Consider the following 19,380-nt stretch of genomic DNA (forward strand, 5'->3'; position numbering starts at 1 on the left):
ATGTCGAATCTATAAAATAAAAACCAATTTATTCAGATTACAAATGATACACTTTAAAACAATTTTCCATGCACAATGGTGGTTTTTCCAGGCAAACAGGACAATAATAACGTGTTTCATGTCGTTGTTTGTTTCGTGTACATACTCGGCACGGCTTTGTCGGTGGATATTTTTTTCTGTAGGTGGTAAAATTTCCAAATAATGAAAATCCTGAATCCTGCTGATAATCTATGATGCTGTAAGCTCATCCATTCCAACAAAAACTGAGATAAATTGATTTCTAAATTTTAACGCAGTCATTGCGTTTCCAGTAATTATATTATAAAATTTATGTGCATTTTGAATGAATATATGAAAAATGCATATTGCCAATTTCTTTGGCCATCTAATTGTCTTTCGTAAAGGGGAATAGTAAGAAAGCATTTGATCAGAAAGATCGATGCCTGACATACCCAAATTATAGTCCATAACGATATTTGGTTTTCATTGAATTTTACCATTCCGATTTTTTGCTTGAACCATTTAAAATTTGTGCATATTTGAAATGGAAAGAACTTCCCTCTTATTTATGAGTGATGATGAATTTAATTCATTAAATTCATCATCACTCATATTACGTAAACTTCTAATTCTTTATCAGTAAGTTATCTTTTACTGGTCATTGCGAAACTGAAGGTTTTTAGAGATTAGACACAATAAACACATTCGTCAGTGTATGTAATATATGGGTGGGGGTGACACGAGATTACTTGTAGTTGGCGTATGAAACAAAATTCTGTCTGATAAGCCAGCTACGAGATTACTCGTAGTGACCTTGAAGACGCGAAAGCACTTGGCGTGCGGGAACAAACTACGCCTGAGGAGTGTGGCAGCGAACGTGTTAACAGAGTCAATTGGTGTGTTAGAAGTTGATATCTAATTTGTGCTAAAGAATTTCTATAGATGTAAGCAGAGAGTTAATAATATTTAAGTTAAAGAGATTACTTAATGTTGAGTAAATTAAGAGTTTAATAAGTTGAATTTGTAAGCAGACAGTAAATAAGGTTGTGAGTTAAAGAAGCTAATTAGTGTTAAATAGGTTATAATTTGTGCTAAAGATTTTATAAATGGATAGAGAAAGCAATCTCCCTAATGTCTAAATTCATGTATATTTCATAGTAATGTAAATAAATTGTCTTGTTACTTTTTGTTAAAAGAGTGATGCCTGTTTGTTTATTTTTACAACTGCACTGTTCCTAAATAAATTAGACTCGTGAGCGCGAAAAGTGAGATAGCCGAAGCGTAAAGTTAAGTAAGAGAATACACCACGACTGTTTGTGTAAAGTTTTATTGAAGGAATTTGTGTTAGAGAGAGAGAAATCTGTCGGCTGTATTATTGAATTTTATGCTAATTAAATGATATTAGTGGTGCATTCTAAATAAAATAAATTTTCTAGTATCTTAGACATAAGACTTGTAGTATGAAGGGTAGATAAACATAGTACGTAATAACATAAGCAAGAAAGATTTAGAGAGAGAAAGCACGCAAAACTAAATTAGAATAACGGCATATAAAGATATAGAAAATATGATTACAATGGCACAGCATTCATTTACAATAGCGCAGTAGCGACAGGATAGAAACCAGCATTATTTTACAGCTTCACATTGGGAATGAAATTTATCTCCCACCTAGTAAATAGCCATCTTCTAACATACACACTACAGAATAAGGAAACAAACAGCAGTTTATCTTTCTCATACTGAAAGACATTCACAAACCATTTATGACCAAGTGAGGTTTAAACCCACAGCCTGACAGTTGGAGAATGTGTATGTTAACCACTTAGCCAAAGGCCTGTATATGTAAGCAGTGACATGTAATATCTAGCTTACAGTTTCTTCGTCTTATTTTCAAATTGAAAGTAATATATTGGGGCAGCTGTAGAAAATAGTGAAGTGACAGGCACTTATATAGTAGGATGAATTAATTAAGTAACACAAATATCACAAAGAGGATTAAGTGCCCTATAAGAGCAATCAATTAGGTTTCTAAAAAAAAAAAGCTAAGTTTCTTGGCCACCCTTAGCCATAGAGTCTTACACGTAAAGGAAGATAAGATAAATGCAGTATTGGATTTTTTTTTTTAAATTTATATACAGTACTTGTAGAGTGAATGCAAATAAAAGAATACAGGATATGACATCACAAAATTCAGATTATATAATATTTATGAATAGAGGAAGAGCAAATAGCTCTGGTCATGTTATCTGGCATTATAGCACTGTCTTGCTTTATTGAAGGGTTATGATGTGATTATGAATGTATCTACTTCTATGCATAACGCTTCTATAAACTTAGAAAGGTAGGCTGCTGCTATTTGTTTCTTTCTTTATTCTGTAGTGAGGTGTATGCTCGAAAATACACAAAATGTTTGTGTATTCTGTATACCAGTCAATTTTAGCCAAACATACAAGACGTTTTCCTTTCCTGCATTCCCTAAATGGAAAAGGTGATATCCAATCCAGTTCATGAAGTGCTTTATTTGTGTGATCTAATATACTTTGATCAAACAGGGAGACTGAAATCTATCTGTAGAGGAGAATGAGAAGATTGTAACAAACCAGGAGCCTGACAGGTCCAGCCTCAAAGTCAGATAAGCTAATGTGACTTTAAAACTATGTTTTCCAAGTATGAAATAAGTACCAGTTAGCACATGCAATTTGCAGAACACAAATCACAACATATCTGAAAAATACTACTAATGTTATTTAAACTAATGGTGAAACAGTATGTTAAAATAAATGCAGTGTATATTCTCAATATAAGTATACTTAAATATTAAAAAGGCCTTCCTTCCTTCATATTTACACGGTGATCAGAATACATCTTAAAAATTATGGAAACAACTAGTTGCTCTTGTTGCTCTCTAGCTTAATTTAATTTTGTAACCTAACAGATAATAATAATAACAGTACTCTAGCTTTGATGTAGTAAGGCCCCCCCCCCCCAAAGGTCAGGGCCAATAGTTTTAATGGCTGACCAGTAACTTTACCATACCATGTAGACTGTAGTGCAGCTTGTTTCTTTGTATATACAGAGTCTGTCATCTGTTGAAATGTGTACACACTTCAACAGATGTCATCTATGGCCTTTTTTTGAAGTTGGATTGAATTACGGTTGCAATGTGTAGTATGTTCTCTCAAAAGATGTCATTACTCACATGACCGGTAGGACAGTCAAACAAAATGGCTGAGGCATGATGGTCGTTCAAGCAATGCAAGACCATTTTAAAGTGGTATTTCAAATTTGAGAACGTTGGTGAAGTTCAACGACAATGGAGGTGTGAGTTTGCAACACAACCTCCAACACACCTTACAATTGCACGTATTCATGATACATTTGAGACCCATGGTTTGAGATCTTTCCTTGTGTGTGAAGTGCACAAGGGAAGATCCGGGAGGCCTCGCAAATCAACAAGTCAGGCTTCCTCGGCTATAGTGTTGAAACAGTTTACATGCTCGCCACAGAAGTCTACCACACAATGTGCACGTGAGACAGGAGTTAGCAGTCTAAGCATACGGTGCATTTTTAAAGCAGCTAAATGGAGAGTTTACATCCCAAGATTACTGCATGCAATGAAAAGACGATCCTGATCAAAGAATGCAGTATTGTGAGTGGTTTCAACACATGGTATTTGTGAGAAAGAAGAATTGAGTCTGATGAAGCACAATTTAAGATTAACGGAACAGTGAATCAGCATAATTGAGTTTACTGGACTCCAGAAAATCCAGGCGTTCATGTGGACAAGGCAGTCAATTTATTGGGCCTCAATGTCTAGTGTGATTGTCATCCAGGGGTTTAATAGGACCATTCTTCTTTGAAGGTACTGTTACTGGTCAAGTGTACCTAGACATGCTGTGCACATCCATTTTACCTGCCATTTCATGCACTTTATGGGAATGATCAATTTCTCTTCCAACAAGATGTCGCACCATCACCGAGACACGAGAGCTTATCTTGATGAGAGTTTGCAGGGACAATGGATAGGACGAAGAGGTGCAGTTGAGCCCCCCCCCCCCCAACATTCTCCTGATTTAACACCCTTGGACTTCTACCTATGGAGGACTCTAAAGAATGTAATATATCATAGAAAACCAGCTACACTGGTGGTCCTTCAGAAAGAAATTGAAATGGCATACGCAGCAATCCCACTGGACACTTTGGCCAGTGGGATTGCTGCGTAACCACTCTGAGCACCTCATGTAATTGTAGAAGTCAAAGGTAACTTGTATTCATCCCTTGATCTCTGTATAAATTTAGTATTACAATTTTTATATAGGTTTTTCTTTTGCTGAAGTGTGTATACATTTTTTTGACAGATTTTGACTGTATGTCAAAATGGCGACCTTAATGTGAAGGTCAAAATGTCGAGAGATTATTTTGGTTTATATTAAACTGAAGTTTTACTCTAACATGGTAGTTGTTTCCATAATTTTTAAGATGTAAAAAGTTCTTACTTTAAAAGCTCCAATATTATATAAAAAAATTTAATGTATGATACTGCACACCTATAAATAAATTGAAATATAAGCATTATCAAAATATCCAGTCGGAAGAACAGTAGAAGTAATTACTATGAATTTCACCACTGCTTAATAAAATAAACCAACACACAATGAATTAAGGATAATGGGATACCGTTCCAGGGCACTGAAAATTTGTGCAATTCACACAAAACTAACTGATAAAGAATTAATTTTAATGGCTGAATCCTCCATTAGAGGACTTAACCAACATAATTCTGAAGAAAAACAGTAGATTTTTTTTTACCCCTATGTTATAAATTTTTGTTGGTATGCACACACACACATTCTTTGCTAGCAATGTGTCATCTTCAATTCCATACATATTTACTATTTTTATGATGTATTACAGTTTAACAATCTCTACATTTATAATCAGATATTATTCAATATAAAATATATACATACATACATATAAAAGATGCTTTTTTGTGAATTAAATTTATAAACAGATGTGTGTGATATGAGCAGCTAAGTGTTGTGACAAGTTTTATTCTAGGAAGTTATATACATCATTTCGAATTCCAGATGTCTGGTGTATCTCAAGTCTTAAGTGGTATCAATGTTTTCAAACAATGTATTTATGAATTAAATAGTCTGGTTAGCATTAATAATTCAATGAGAGTAAATAGAACTTGATTTATTAAAAGGTCAAGGTAATTATAAATGACAAAATGCTTAATTTTATAGTTTTTGCTCATTTTCCATTACTGCTACTACTCTATTTTCCACTAATGATAACAAATGCTAGGAAAGCATTTTATCTAACATCAATTTTTGATTTGGTTACTTGTAAAATTTCTGTATAAATAGCTATAGATTATATTTACATTTAAAGTTTATAAAAACAATGAACATAAGTTAGTTAATGAATAATTAGTCCCCCTCTATCATTAACAAAATATACTGAAGTTAGTACAGCTGCAAATGTCACTATCACAAATTTGCAGTACTATTTGTATGTTTGACTTGTTATTATAATTAGCAATAAATGAAGCATTATGATGAAAGAATACTATTTGCAAATTCCACGTGATGAAGCATTAGTTTATTAAACTGGATGTGTGATATTTCTGTGTTTAGTCTTTCAATGCTGCATACTGCATGCACATTTGAACATTCTTAAGGTGGGGAAGATTTTTTACCTATTCTGCAATTTGGATATTGCTTGTGTCAATGCTTGATTATCTGCTTTTAACTTTTCATTTTCTGCTTTTAGTTTGGCAAATGTCTGAAAGGAAACCATGTGATATAAACAGTAATAACATTAAAGACAAGCACTGTACATTCCAAATATAAAGACACATGAGGAATATGAAAGATAAGAGGCCACAGAGCCAACTAATTGTGTGAGATGTGCATGACATTAAATTTAAAAACATTTCTAACATTTTAAGTTTGTTGTTTAATCTTATATTTTGAAATAATGAAGTTTTGACTCTTGTAACTAGGTTTTTTTTTCTGGTCTGTTATTTCTACTAAAGTGTTCAGATTTCAAAATAAATCAGTATGTTAAATGGCGCAAATGATTCAGCATAATAACTGAACTACTGTGAAGGATGGTTTGTTGATAACATTCAAAGGTTGGTCGATTGGTAGAGCCTCTGCTACTAATGGCTCACGCAAAAAGATAAGCAAGTTTAAGCGCGGTTAGTAGTTGGAAGGGGTTCAATCATTCAATGCTGTTGGCACACTCTCCCTCGATGAGTCTTTGGACTCCCTGGAGGTGTCAAATAATAATAATAATAATAATAATAATAATTCAGAAGGATAATCAGTCTTGAGGGAAAAATATTTCAAAATCAGAAACATCAAATCTTTTATCTGGCATATTTGATGCTTAGTTCCCAACAATCAGATATGAAACAATTAAGTTAAGTGTAAACTACTGACAACTGCTAGATGCCAAAGATTATGATTAGAAGAAGGATGTTAACCACAGTAAAAGTTTAAACTACAACTAATTTAAGGAAAGAAAACTTTGATGAAAAAGTATATTACATCATCAGTCTGAATAAATAACTGATTAGATCTGAACGGATTTCATATGCATAAAATAATCAGCTGAGTACTCAAGTACATACTGCACACCAGAAGAATACTTATACAAATAACTATTCTTAAAAAGAAATCCTTTAGTTCTAATTTTCTGGAATTCATTTGCTAGCTAGCTCAACCATTGCATGAGGATACAACAGACTAACTATGATATCTTGTGTTTCTAATACTAAATGGTTACTATCATGCATGAAACAGATATTTCTAAGTTGTTATAAGAAGATAAATATTATTATTACATGACAATCCAGTGAGCCTTAGGACTTATTGTGGACTTAAGAGCCTTAGCACCCAGTTTGCAGGAGGAGGAAACCATGATACTCTGTATGAGACTTAGTCACAATTGAAAAACTCATAAAAAGATTTATCTGCCTAAAAGGCATTTGCCATTACTGACTGAACTATTGAGGCTCAAAGCTTTATCTGGCTTTGATATTGCACCTTCAGATAATGCATCCTACAGTGGATGTTGAATGCTGAGGATGGGCTGACAATTTGGAACTTAGCTGATCAAACTGTTATAGAAAGGCTTATAATTTGACAACACATGACTATTAAATTATTTAAGGAATTTACAACGTATACTGGAATATTAATTAAAAGAAACTTCAATAAATACTTCCTATATTTCGGCAATGTCACATTGCCATCTTCACAACTTAAACTCTGCCCAATATTTGGCTTTGTTACGTGGATGATGTGTTTGCTATCTGGCCACATGGCCCAGATACACTCCACTCCTTAACACACTTAAACAACCAACACCCCAGAGTCCTGTTCACCTTGGAAAAAGAGGAAAATAACAGCCTCCCTTTCCTAGACACTCTAATCACTTGCAGCCTGATGGATCCTTGGTTTTCTCTGTTTATAGAAAACCCACCCATAAAGGCAGATACATTCACCAGCAATTCCCCCCCACACACACACAACAATATGGGATTATTAAAACACTATATAACAGGGCAAACTTAATCTGTTCAGATGACAATGCCCTAACCACTGAACTAAACCACATCTTTAATACTTTCTTAGCCAATGGCTACAACCCTCAAAAAATATTAAAACCAGTAAACCACAACCTCCCCCCCCTTCACAATAAAGATTACACTAAAACTATCACCATTTCCTACATCCAGGGCACCTCATAAAAAATAACCAAAATCCTTAAAAAATATGACCTGACTTCGTGTTACAGACCATATAAAAAGTTAGCATCACTTATCCGTTCTACCAAAGACCAACCACTTCCCCTAGAGCTACCTGGGATATACCAGGTCCCTTGCAGCTGTAAGCTGTCCTACTTTGGTCAAACAGGCAGGACAGCAAATATCATGATTTCAGAACATAAGGACTACATCAGGTTTCACCAGTACAGCCACTCTGGGCTTGCAGACCATGCTCTAGATAACCGCCACAGAATACGTTGGAAGAAAGCCAAAGTAATACACCATAGCAAGTTTAAGTATGAAAGATTATTCATATCAGCCTCAGCTCTAAAAAACGTTCCAAACCTCGACAAATTTGGGTGCATGAGACTGCACCAAATTTGGGAGACTTACATCATGAGAACATCATCCCAACGACCAAGACAACCCAATATAGCTCGCTAGGGGGCACCATTAGGACTTTAGGAACAACAATAGTTTCTGATCTTCTGCTTTTTATAGTGCCTGCATGCACGTGCCATATTTGTGTGTTCCCATAAAGATGGCAATGCGACATTGCCGAAATATAGGAAGTATTTATTAAAGTTTCTTTTAATTGATATTCCAGTATACGTTGTAAATTCCTTAAATAATTTAATAGTCATGATGAAACTGTTATCTCTGGCTTAAAACAGAAATAAACAGGATGAGATTTCACACCAGCTGGGATGCTGTCTGCTTAAACAGGGTCCCCTATTTTTGTCAGGGAACTAGGGTAAAGTCAGTACTGAAACAAACATAACGTCAGAGGAACTGAAGACAGGAAACATCCACATAAGGAGTACCAATAGAAAGAAAATTGAAGTTGCAAAAAATTGAAAAGTACCACGTAGAAGAAAAAATATAATTAATTTATTGCCTTATTAACATTTTGCTGGATTTATGTGTGTAGAAAGGCCTAGGTGTTGATGGTTATTAATAATAGCACTTCATAATATGTAATAGGATAGTTGGCGAATGTTGTTGATTCATAACGTAACACTGCAAAAAGATAAGTAATTTTTTCAAATTTTTGCTAATAAAACTGGATTAATTTATTGTATTTATTTGTTGACAATAAATACAATAAATTAATTAGTAAAACATATTTCCTTAGACTGCATATTGTTGGTATTGCACCCATGTGTAGCAGAACAATGGTGGCCAAGGTGTCTGCATTGGGAATGCTAAATTTATGTGATTTTGCCTAGTGTAAAATTTGTGAGATGTACTTGTTGTGAAAGTCAAAAGATATGTGAAAGAAGAGCAAATCTAGCAAGTGATTGTGTAACAAATGCTTAGAGAGTGAATGCAAAGAGAATAAATTACATAATACCAGACTGGAAAATGTAAATATCAGTGATGATACTGAAAGTGTGGTGGCAGAAGATCAGAAAAACACAGAAGACCTGAATAAAGAAATAGTGTGTTTGCATGTACAGGACAAAGCAGGAGACTGGAAGGCTACAGAAACTGCAGTATAAGTTCTGAAGACTTGTAATGAATTTCTTTAGAAGTATAACATCACCCACATAAAGCAAAGAATTGAGAATAATAATGATGATTTTCTCATCAGGTTTGATGCCAATTTCCTTCATAATGTGATTGATATAGATGAATGACAATGGCTGTAACATGCAATCCTGCCTAACTCCTGATTTGACATAAAATCATCTTCCTACAAATTCTTCAATTCTAACTGCAGATTTGTACAAGCTTTCTTTCTCTCTCTCTTTTTTTTTTTTTTTGTAAGTCCTTCCAACATGACAGGTTGTAAACCTATATTGTTGATGAGTTAGGTATATTTATTTTTATATAAATCTGAAATTCTCCTCTAGAAATGAAACTTTTTCAAGCCACATCAAACCTCCAATAAGGGGGGAGAAGGGTGTCAGTGGTCTCAACCTGATACTGAAATTAATTTTCCACCTAACAGCATTCACAAATAACCATGTTCATGGCAAAATGAACCTAAAAGTGGGTCAAAGACTTTTCTGCCTAAAGCACCAATAGAAATGGTGTTCTAATTCTCAAAATGTAGAGCATGCCAAACTTCACTGAAGAGTGGCATGTTAGCAGCAACTAAATTTTCTGCATACATCTTCACGTTTGGGTCAATCAGTCATTAGACTTTCAGACTGGAGGAAACCTTTGAGGAGCAAACTAATAAAGTGTATCATCCACCCATCTCAGAAAAAATGCCAATCCCCTGGGTTGGCATTTTTAATGTTCATGCCTGGTTTTTAATTAAATTAAATTAATTTCTAATTTAAGTTCCTGCCTGGCATAATTACCACCACTTTGTTTATTGGAAACTTCAAGTTGCAAAAAACTATGCTTGGATTTCAGAGCAGTTCTGGTCACTTCCAGCATTTCTTCCAGGATACTTCCATTATTTTAAACTCCCCTATTTTTTTCAGCATGCAATAAAAGCAATGTTTTCAGAATTACACATGACATCACCACAGAAGTTAAATATTTATTTCTGCATATACAGCTTTAAAATGGTTATTCTGCAGAGCTGTTGTTAGAAACGGTATGTGATTGAATGATGCTGATTAATGGTAATGTTTTAGGAAGCTTTGAGGTCAGTTTGTGAATAATCTTTATGCCACTGTTCTCAGAGGTGTTTATGCAAGAAGTCCAAACAGTGGTATTACAGGCTACACTGCTGAGGCCATGATTTACAGAGGAGTAGGGTGAAATTTCCCCATGTGTATATCTTAGTAAGGAATTCATTACTACATATTCCAAGTCCATCACAATTTCAATGAAACAAAATAACATGAAATGTCAAACAAAGAGAAATAAATATATTACATGTGAATAAAAGCAAACCTTTTAGACCATCCAAAATACCATCAGATTTTTCACATACTGATCAGAATAACTTTACAAATATATGTGCTCTTATTTCCAATCTCAGCAACGTCCATATTCACTCCAACTCTGCAAAAATATACACTTTTCCTAACATTAATTTAATTTCAACCATTACATGTGTTCTTCAAATTGAGATGTTTATCAGAACTTTTCAGCCCCTCATACACTCTGATACACCATGCCAGAGGGTTTCCAATTTAAATTCTCCTCTGTTTGATCTTCTTTGGATAAAATCTCTCACCCCCATTTTGTCAGATACAGCGGCAGGCAAGCTAGCATCACTTCTAAACTGATTTTGAAAGGGGTAAAAGCAAGAAACTTGCATCATGTGTGAATAGCATTCCTGTTTCCCATTCTCTTGTCAAAGCTATTGGTTGTAATTGTTGTCTGACCATGCTTCCATATATTTTTGCACTTAGATGGTTCCATTGCATTATCCACAGAAAAAGCCAATCGCATGGATTCTTACTTTTCCTCTAATTCTTGCATAAACAATTTTGGTAAATAATGTGAATATTGCTCCTTGGATTTTTTGTCAGAAAGCGATTAGAAGAATCTTGTCCAAACAGAATACCAAAAAAGTTTAGCTATCATTTCTCCAAATGCACTGATGTTTTTGCTCCAGAGTCGTATCTATCCTTCAGCCTGTAATTTAGTCAATATACCCATTAGAAATCTTTGCCATTTAATTACTGTTTAACTATACTTGCTTCAGCTCTCTGGGAGGGGAACCTGTAGCACCACTGTGCTACAGGTTCCTTCCCCATGGCGCCAGGCTGTCCAAGTGACTAGACCAGATCAACCAAAAAAAGTTGATCTGGTCTAGTCACTGACCAGATCAACTTTTTGTTTTTTTCCCAAAGCTAAAGATTGATTAATCTTTGGCATGGTCAGCACTGGAAAGTTTGGTTTTTAATGCCATTGCAGAACATACTATTATGAACAATAATATGAGTATCAGAGTTTAAAGCACGAGATGGCAACAGTTGTATGCCATTCATTAATAGTTTACTCACTATTAATGAAGGCTTGAAGAATGTAAACTGTTCCCCCCCCCATCTTCAGAATGTTAGGACTACAGGAGCTGTGCCTACTCCATTGGGGAATGAAATACATTATAGGATTTATTTATTTTATTATTCATTCAATTCTTTTTAAAGTAATGAGAAAAAAATTTCTAAGTTGCCTTTACTCTTCAGCTAATAAACGATTGTCAATAGGGATTCTGCATTAATAACATTTTAAATTCTACAACATTTGTGCAAAGATGTGTTTACTCACCTTTGGACAAATGCCACAGAAAAGTTTGGGGAATATTACAAGGGGGCACACAATATACCTAAGACATCTGACTGAATGCAAAATACATGTCATGGTACACCTACAAATTTTTTTTCTATTTATTTTATTCTGCATATTAATGTCCCTCCTCAGTTGACCACACATTTAGTACACTGATGACAGTACATTGCACTCCTCTGTCTCATTTTGACAAGCATTACTTTTAGATGATAAAATCACCAACACTTCCAGAATATCAACTTCTACAATCTAAAAATCCTATTTTACTTTTTGCAGAAAAAGAACCCTTATCTTCCAGTCTCATCTTTAACAACACTCAAATAACAAATCTGTTTGATCAGTGAATACTCTTCTCAAACTCTTATGGGCTGGCATCCATAAGACCTCCCTAAAAAACAGAGGAATTGGTATAGAAGAAGAACAACAATAAGTTGATTAATGATTCGTCTCACACTAATTCAGTTCACTTTCTTTCACACTGACGTTTTAAAGCTGTTACATTATATATTCCACAATATCTTGTTAGAAGATTGAATTCAAATGATTCCATGGATACTGTTCATCAGAACTGTTATTAGTAATTCTCCCACTTTCATCTAAAACTGTTAAGATATATGCAACAGCTATTCTACACTATCACAGTTCAAATCCAAACTCAAAGAAAAAAATTATTTCATCTTCATTTATTCCTTCTACTTCTGTCTTCTATATTTCTTAAAGAGTATACATTCTACAGGTCTTCACAATGTTGCCAGGCTTCTTTCTTCTCACCTTTCTGCTCATCCATGATATTGATGTACTACAGGATGAACAACTAGTGTTAATTTATCTTGTTCTTTCTCAATTTCTCTCCAAAAGTTTAAGACACTTCTCAAAGCATATGGCAATAAATCTTACCTTCAACAGATAATTCTTTTATCATTCTCACACTTTTTTTTTTTTGGACAGATCAAACAAGAGCTCTACTCCAATCATTTGAAAGTTAATTTTCACTTTGATAGACTATAATAAATTTAGTTTAATCCTTTATCCAAGTGTGAGCAAACAAAGTTTGTGCCTGAAAATATCTTCAGGACTGAGGTAAGGTAGTACAACTTCAGGCAACTCGCAGCAATGGTGGATAAAACTCTCAGCTCCTTGTCTCAGTATCTCCTGTAATACACAGCACATCTCCTTGCTGACATGTATGCTGCTATGCATTAAGGGAAGGGTCACTACCCATACCGGTTTCAGATGTTTGAAAATTAACTTTCAAACATCTTTCTCTAAATCCAGAGTAATTTAATAATAAGGTGGCACACCTTTTGGCAACTCCTATAGGTAAGGATGACCTCTCCTATTGCTTCTGCCTTAGTATCTCCACTCTGGTCCTGGCTCCAACTGACGAGACCTTAATAAAGGTCGAAACCGGTATGGGTAGTGACCCTTCCCTTAATGCATAGCAGCATACATGTCAGCAAGGAGATGTGCTGTGTATTAGAGGAGATACTGAGACAACGAGCTGAGAGTTTTATCCACCTTTGCTGCGAGTTGCCTGGTGTTGTACTACCTTACCTCAGTCCTGAAGATATTTTCAGGCACAAACTTTGTTTGCTCACACTTGGATAAAGGATTAAACTAAATTTATTCCAATCATTTGAATTCAATCTTCTAACAAGATATTCTGGAATATACACCATAAAAACTTTAAAATTTGTATATTTTTATATTTTATAGTTTTTATTTCGAGTATCTCACTTGTTTTAGTTTTTGTTGTCTTAGTGATTATGTTGACATGGTATTTCTCAAATTCTTCTATAAGCTCCATATTTTTTTTTTTTTTGCATTGATACTTAGAAGTCTATCTTCAATTTTGCTGAGTCTTTTTCAGTAACTGACTTTTTGCCATCCATCCTAATTCCTTGATGAAAATGACAAGAGCTAGCAAGACATCTGAACATGTTGTATCATTATACTGTATCTATACTTTAAGTTAAAAGGAATGCAATTTGGTTAGCCACTCCAAAATAGCCTATATTCAGTATGCAAGTGAATACTTATTAATAGAATATACCACAGAAGCCTGAAGACTGGGTGAGAAGTCTTTTTACATCTCACTATGATCAATAACAAAATTCATTCTGTAGTTTACAATGTGAATACGTTTGTGCATATTTACAGTATGTACCACAGAAGACGATGCCGACGTGAAGGTTTAAATGGTGAGGAACTATGTTTAATTTTATTAAAGTTATTTCTTACACATGGTAGAAGTCTACATAAATTTTTTGTATGTATGCTGAACACAATATCGCAATGAAAGATAGTGTGCCTTATCTCTTCCCACATACATCAAGTGACATCTGAATACAATCCTTCTTCTTGTCAGAAGACTGCATCAAGGAAGAGATTACTAATAAACACCAAGACTATATTTGTCATATCAAGCGTAATAAATCTGGATTAATCTAGTGCAGTGAATTCTTGAATTTAACACAAGGTTAATTCACAGAAGCAGCCTTAGATAAATGCTTATTCCAGAATTGAATTTTCTGACTGATTAAAAAAAATTCTAACAGCGTATATCACACAGGATTATTTGGATGTTGAAAAACACACTAACAAGTAAAGTTATGGAGGTTATTATCCCTCTTTATAAGGCTACAATTTGGCAAATTTGGCTGCATTGATACCATGCACAGATCTGGTCACATGGATTTCTTGGGGATCAGGTGGTGGTAGAGAGGGATCAAGGATCTTCAATTTGATCATTTCATTACAAGATATTATTATAAATGATTCAAATCTTCCTCCACTTGGTGAAAGTAACCATGCAATTATCTGTGCAAGGACTTCTTTGAGAAAGGGATATATGTAGAAACATATGGCTGCTGATTATGATACACACAATCACCAGGAGAAGACAGCTTGCAGCTTTATCATGGAATGAAGAATTGGATGGGAAAGAAATCGATGCTAATTGGGTCCTGCTCAGGAACTATCTGCCAGAAGCAATGGTTGCATGTATTCCAAAAGTTAATAGGTTAAACAAGTAGATGTGAAATGGATGATGAAAAAGAGTTGAGGCATGGAGTCTGGAAGAAGAAGGCAATGAAGATGGTACAAAATGAGTGCCAATAATTAGTTGCATGAGGAGTACAAAGATCAAGGAAAGTGATAAGGATAGAAAATGTGTGGTATGAGCAGAAGTTAGCTAACTTTCTTTTGCTGGCTATGTATTGAAAGAGAGAGCTCTTTTGATACATGGCCAGCAAAAGAATGATTATGGAAGGATGATATTGGCTGTTAGAGTGAAAATGGTAGAATGATAACCACTTTGAAGGATACAGTTGAGATATTAAATGAGCAGTTCCATAAAGGTATTTTATCCTTGTGAATGTGATATCATATAGAACTTAAATTTACCTGGACGAGCAGTAGAGGACTGATGGTGAGTGAACAGAAGGTACATGAGGAAATGAGTATATAACTTATTCAATTGATGATATATCACCATATGTTTTGGGAGAATGTTCCAAGGAGTTAACATTAGTGTTGACTTACTTTACATTAGTCTTAGACTGGACCAAGTTCCAAAGGAGTGGAAAGAGGACAAAATTGTTCACTTTCATAAAGGAGGTGATGAAACTAAGGCTTCAGATCATAGGCCAATCTGTGTTAGAGATGTTAGTCTGTACCAAGATTCGGAATTAGGTTGATAATGACAGCATTCTCTTTGATGGACAGAGTAAGAGATTCATGTTTTAGCAATCTACTTACTTATTATAACAAGGTGACATGCATGCACAGTTATATATTTACATTTTGCAAAGGCCTTTGATAAGCTGCCACATGACAATGGTAATTAAATTGGGAATGGTGGGGGTGGATAGCAGATCAGTTCAAGATACTAAATTAACCTTTAGTTAATTTAGTAATTTTATTTCATTCCTGTGTCAACATTGTTTATTCCAAAATCAACAAGTTGAGTACGGGGAGCAATATCCAAGAAAATGAAAGCCGCTAGTGGCGTGCCTGAAGAGTCTGTTCTGGGGAAGGTTTTGAATTTCATATACAACTGTTATTAATGCAAAGTTGAGAAGAACTATCAATGTTGTAGCCATTGCAGATGTTATAGTCTTGGAAGAGGACTTGAATAGACTGGCTGAATGGTAAATGAGGGTTTTGGAGTTCCATGTTGCAAAATGGTTTTAAAATTTTAGAATCACGGATGGAATGCAGAGTATGCAATTAGTAGGGAGAACGAGATGGAGCATAGGAGGTGGAGGCAATGATGATCTGAGGGTAATGGTGGACCAGGACCTCAAATTGCAAGGACAGCACATCAGATTATGGTATGCAGAGGACACTGATGTGCATAAGTAATAATGTTATGCCGTTGTATAAAGCTTTGATCAGGGATATTTTAGACAATTGACTAAGGTAGCTGTTTATTTCTATAATGTTGGGTATGAAGACAGATTGAAGGAATACAATTTGCAGACTCTGGCAGAGGATAAGGAGAAGGTATGACTGAGATATAAGCTGGTAAGGGATTATTACTAGATCAATATGTATGTGGTTTTTCATAGAATGGGTGAAGCAGAGAGAGGACAAGAACCATTCCTGTAAGTTGCGTGAGCATGGGGTGAGGAGTAGATTTTTTTGCATGGAGGGTGATAGGTGATTGGAATGCATTACCTGAGAGTGTGAAGACAATGGAACCTTTCATAATGAGTCTTTGGGATCCATGGACTCCAATTTGCACTCCAAAAAACTTGTAAAATACTTATCCACTGTGTGCATGATAATATGAAAAATGTAACTTGGATCATATACTACCACATACTAAACTGTAACAGAGAGAGATGAAGAAACAAAACAAGATCAGGCACATTTCAAGGATACTCACAATGCATAGGCAGGCATTACAATCAGGACACCTTATGTAATCTTGCTTAATAACAAATTGCTAGACAGTGCTTGAGTTTCATTCTTTCAATTAGTTCTTAAACTTATTTAAACTTTCACTGTGGTTAAATGTGTTTCACCTCATCATGTCTCATTCATACTTTCCTAATAAGTCAAGCTGCAGCTGTGCAGCTTGACTTATGTAGAAAACTAGAAAACTTTAGAAACTTGTATCTGCAAATTTAAAGCATTTCAAACTTTTAATAAGAACCTGATTATTGATTTTAATAGAGAATGATTAAACAGCAGCGAGTTTTATTTGGTTACCGTCAATAAACAATAGCTGAAAATGGAGTTTATCTAGCCTACTTACATGTCGAATTCTATAGTGCTTGGTTCTAAACTTATGGATATATGAAACCTTATAAACATAATTATGGGCACCTGAAGGGTGCACAAGGTGACCCAGGTTAATTCACAGAGTTAACATTTCTGCACAGGAAAAGTTTTGTAATCACAACAATCTGTGATTACCTTTCCATGTAGCAGACATCTTTATCTCTCTTGGCCAACCAATAAATAAATAACAGGTTAAAAATTAAACACAAAAATAGAATCACATATGTCAGCAGCAGTACTGTTTCTTTAGCTGAAGGTGTAAAATAGTAAAGTTTTATGTTAATAATATCTCAGTTTAAATTACTCTTAGAAGACAAAGCTCATGATATACATAGTAATATAATTCAGAAAGCCATTATAACTCTAGTCTCCACTGAGCGTGCCTCTGATGCCTTTAATAATGCAGGCTTGAGCTAGCAAAATGTTCAGGTTGTAATTAAATTTAATTATTTCATTCCTGTGTAAACGTAGTTTATTCAGAAATTTTCAACACAAACAATTATCACAAGATGAGGATAATCTTTAAAGATACTGTAGCATAACTACAAACAATAAATTACACGATAACCATAGTAATTAACTTTAATGAAATGAAAGTACAGATATTTCGCACTGAAAATAACAGTACTTCATTAGTGTGCAGAAACAAGCAAATCAAAGTAACAGGAATAGAAGGTACATACAGCAGTTGGAGGTTTACCAATTAAAAACGTGCCAGAAATTAATATTAATAAATAATATTATTAAAAACTATTTTTGATGGTTATTTTTTATTCTTACATAAAATAAGAATCTCCCAAACTTTTGGGAGAGAGAGAGAGAGACAATCGTATATCAAAATATCTGTACTTTCATTTCATTAAAATTAATTATTGTGGTTATTGTGTAATTTATTGTTTACAAGATGAGGATCTTATTCACTCTGATAAAACAACTATGCGTCTGGTTTAGGAAATGCACAAAATTTTCTTTAAAATTATAGTTTTACATAGAAACTCATGCAGGTACTGAAGCAGCAATACACGTAGTACCAATGCAGGTATAATTGAATACGTGCACAGTCAACACAGAATAGAAGCCAATGAATATACTAGGTTCTTTAGAGTTTAGAAGAGAGATATATGTGAATTTATTCTTGATTACATAACATCTTTTTTATGCAAGTTCAATGACTTTGTTTTCCAAATGCAACATGAATAACCACCTCAAAAGATAGCTGCACTGATTTTAGAGCGATATCTACCCGAGAATCTGATTTGCTGTTGAGTGTTAAGAGGAGTGTACAACAGCTGAAGCAAGTATGGATCAAGATGGAAAATAAATAAAAACAGAAGAGGAAGGATTAGGTTAGAAGAGCATTGTATATTGAGATGGGAAAAGTCAACATATTAATTATTATTACTCTGGAAGAACTCATCATGGGATGCCACTCTATATTACACAACACTATGTGATCCAGTGTCACCATTGCACCATATACTTACTACCTACCTTACAATATTTTTGCTGTTAATTGTATATATCTCTCTGGCTGATATGCCTGTTTTGCAAGATTAAACACCCTGAGTTTCTGGATGAAAAAATACTATTTCCATATGAAACTGGCTAACACATCTTCAATTAAAAAAGCCCACATAAAGATTAATTTCGTCATGATGAGAACTGAACCCAGATCTTTTCCAACTAAGGATGCAGGGACTATTATTCTTCCAAGTGCAGTACAGAGATGCTAAGGAGGAATAAAGTTCAGCATATTCATATAGAAAACTATTTATTAAACTCAAATTTAAAAAGAAAAATCCAGTTGTTTTTTATTGAATTGCATTTTAGTTTCTTTTAAATACTGATAATTCAGAAGAAACTTTGATTAAAGTTTTCAAAGATAAAGTGCCTCGTTATCTCTCTCTCTCTCCAGACTTTCTGTAAAGACTTTGTCAAGGTTTCATAGAAAAATAATCCCATCAGATTTCTATATACATATATTGCAAGAAGGAATTTAAATAATTCAGAGATGATATTCTCATTGTACTAATTCTTCCATATGAGATGAGCAGATATTGTTTATCCTTCAATTGTCTATGGGTTTCAAGTGAAACGCC

General features: G+C 34.4%; 1 protein-coding gene across 2 annotated transcripts in view; it reads right to left on the reverse strand.

Annotated features, from left to right (window-relative positions):
* Positions 1–19,380, reverse strand: part of LOC150097869 (uncharacterized) — a 622,248-nt gene that overhangs the window by 55,039 nt on the left and 547,829 nt on the right. Inside the window, exon 20 of one of the 2 annotated variants that reach the window (XM_090405961.1) lies at positions 5,711–5,796. The exons of the other annotated variant lie outside the window; for it this stretch is intronic. Coding sequence (XP_090262087.1) covers positions 5,711–5,796 — 86 coding nt within the window. The remainder of the gene's footprint in view (positions 1–5,710; positions 5,797–19,380) is intronic. 2 annotated transcript variants of the gene reach the window in all.

Source organism: Typopeltis vanoorti, chromosome 16, assembly GCF_054136105.1.
Source record: "Typopeltis vanoorti isolate ZY-2024b chromosome 16, IOZ_Tvanoo_1.0, whole genome shotgun sequence".
NCBI classification, from domain to species: domain Eukaryota; kingdom Metazoa; phylum Arthropoda; class Arachnida; order Uropygi; family Thelyphonidae; genus Typopeltis; species Typopeltis vanoorti.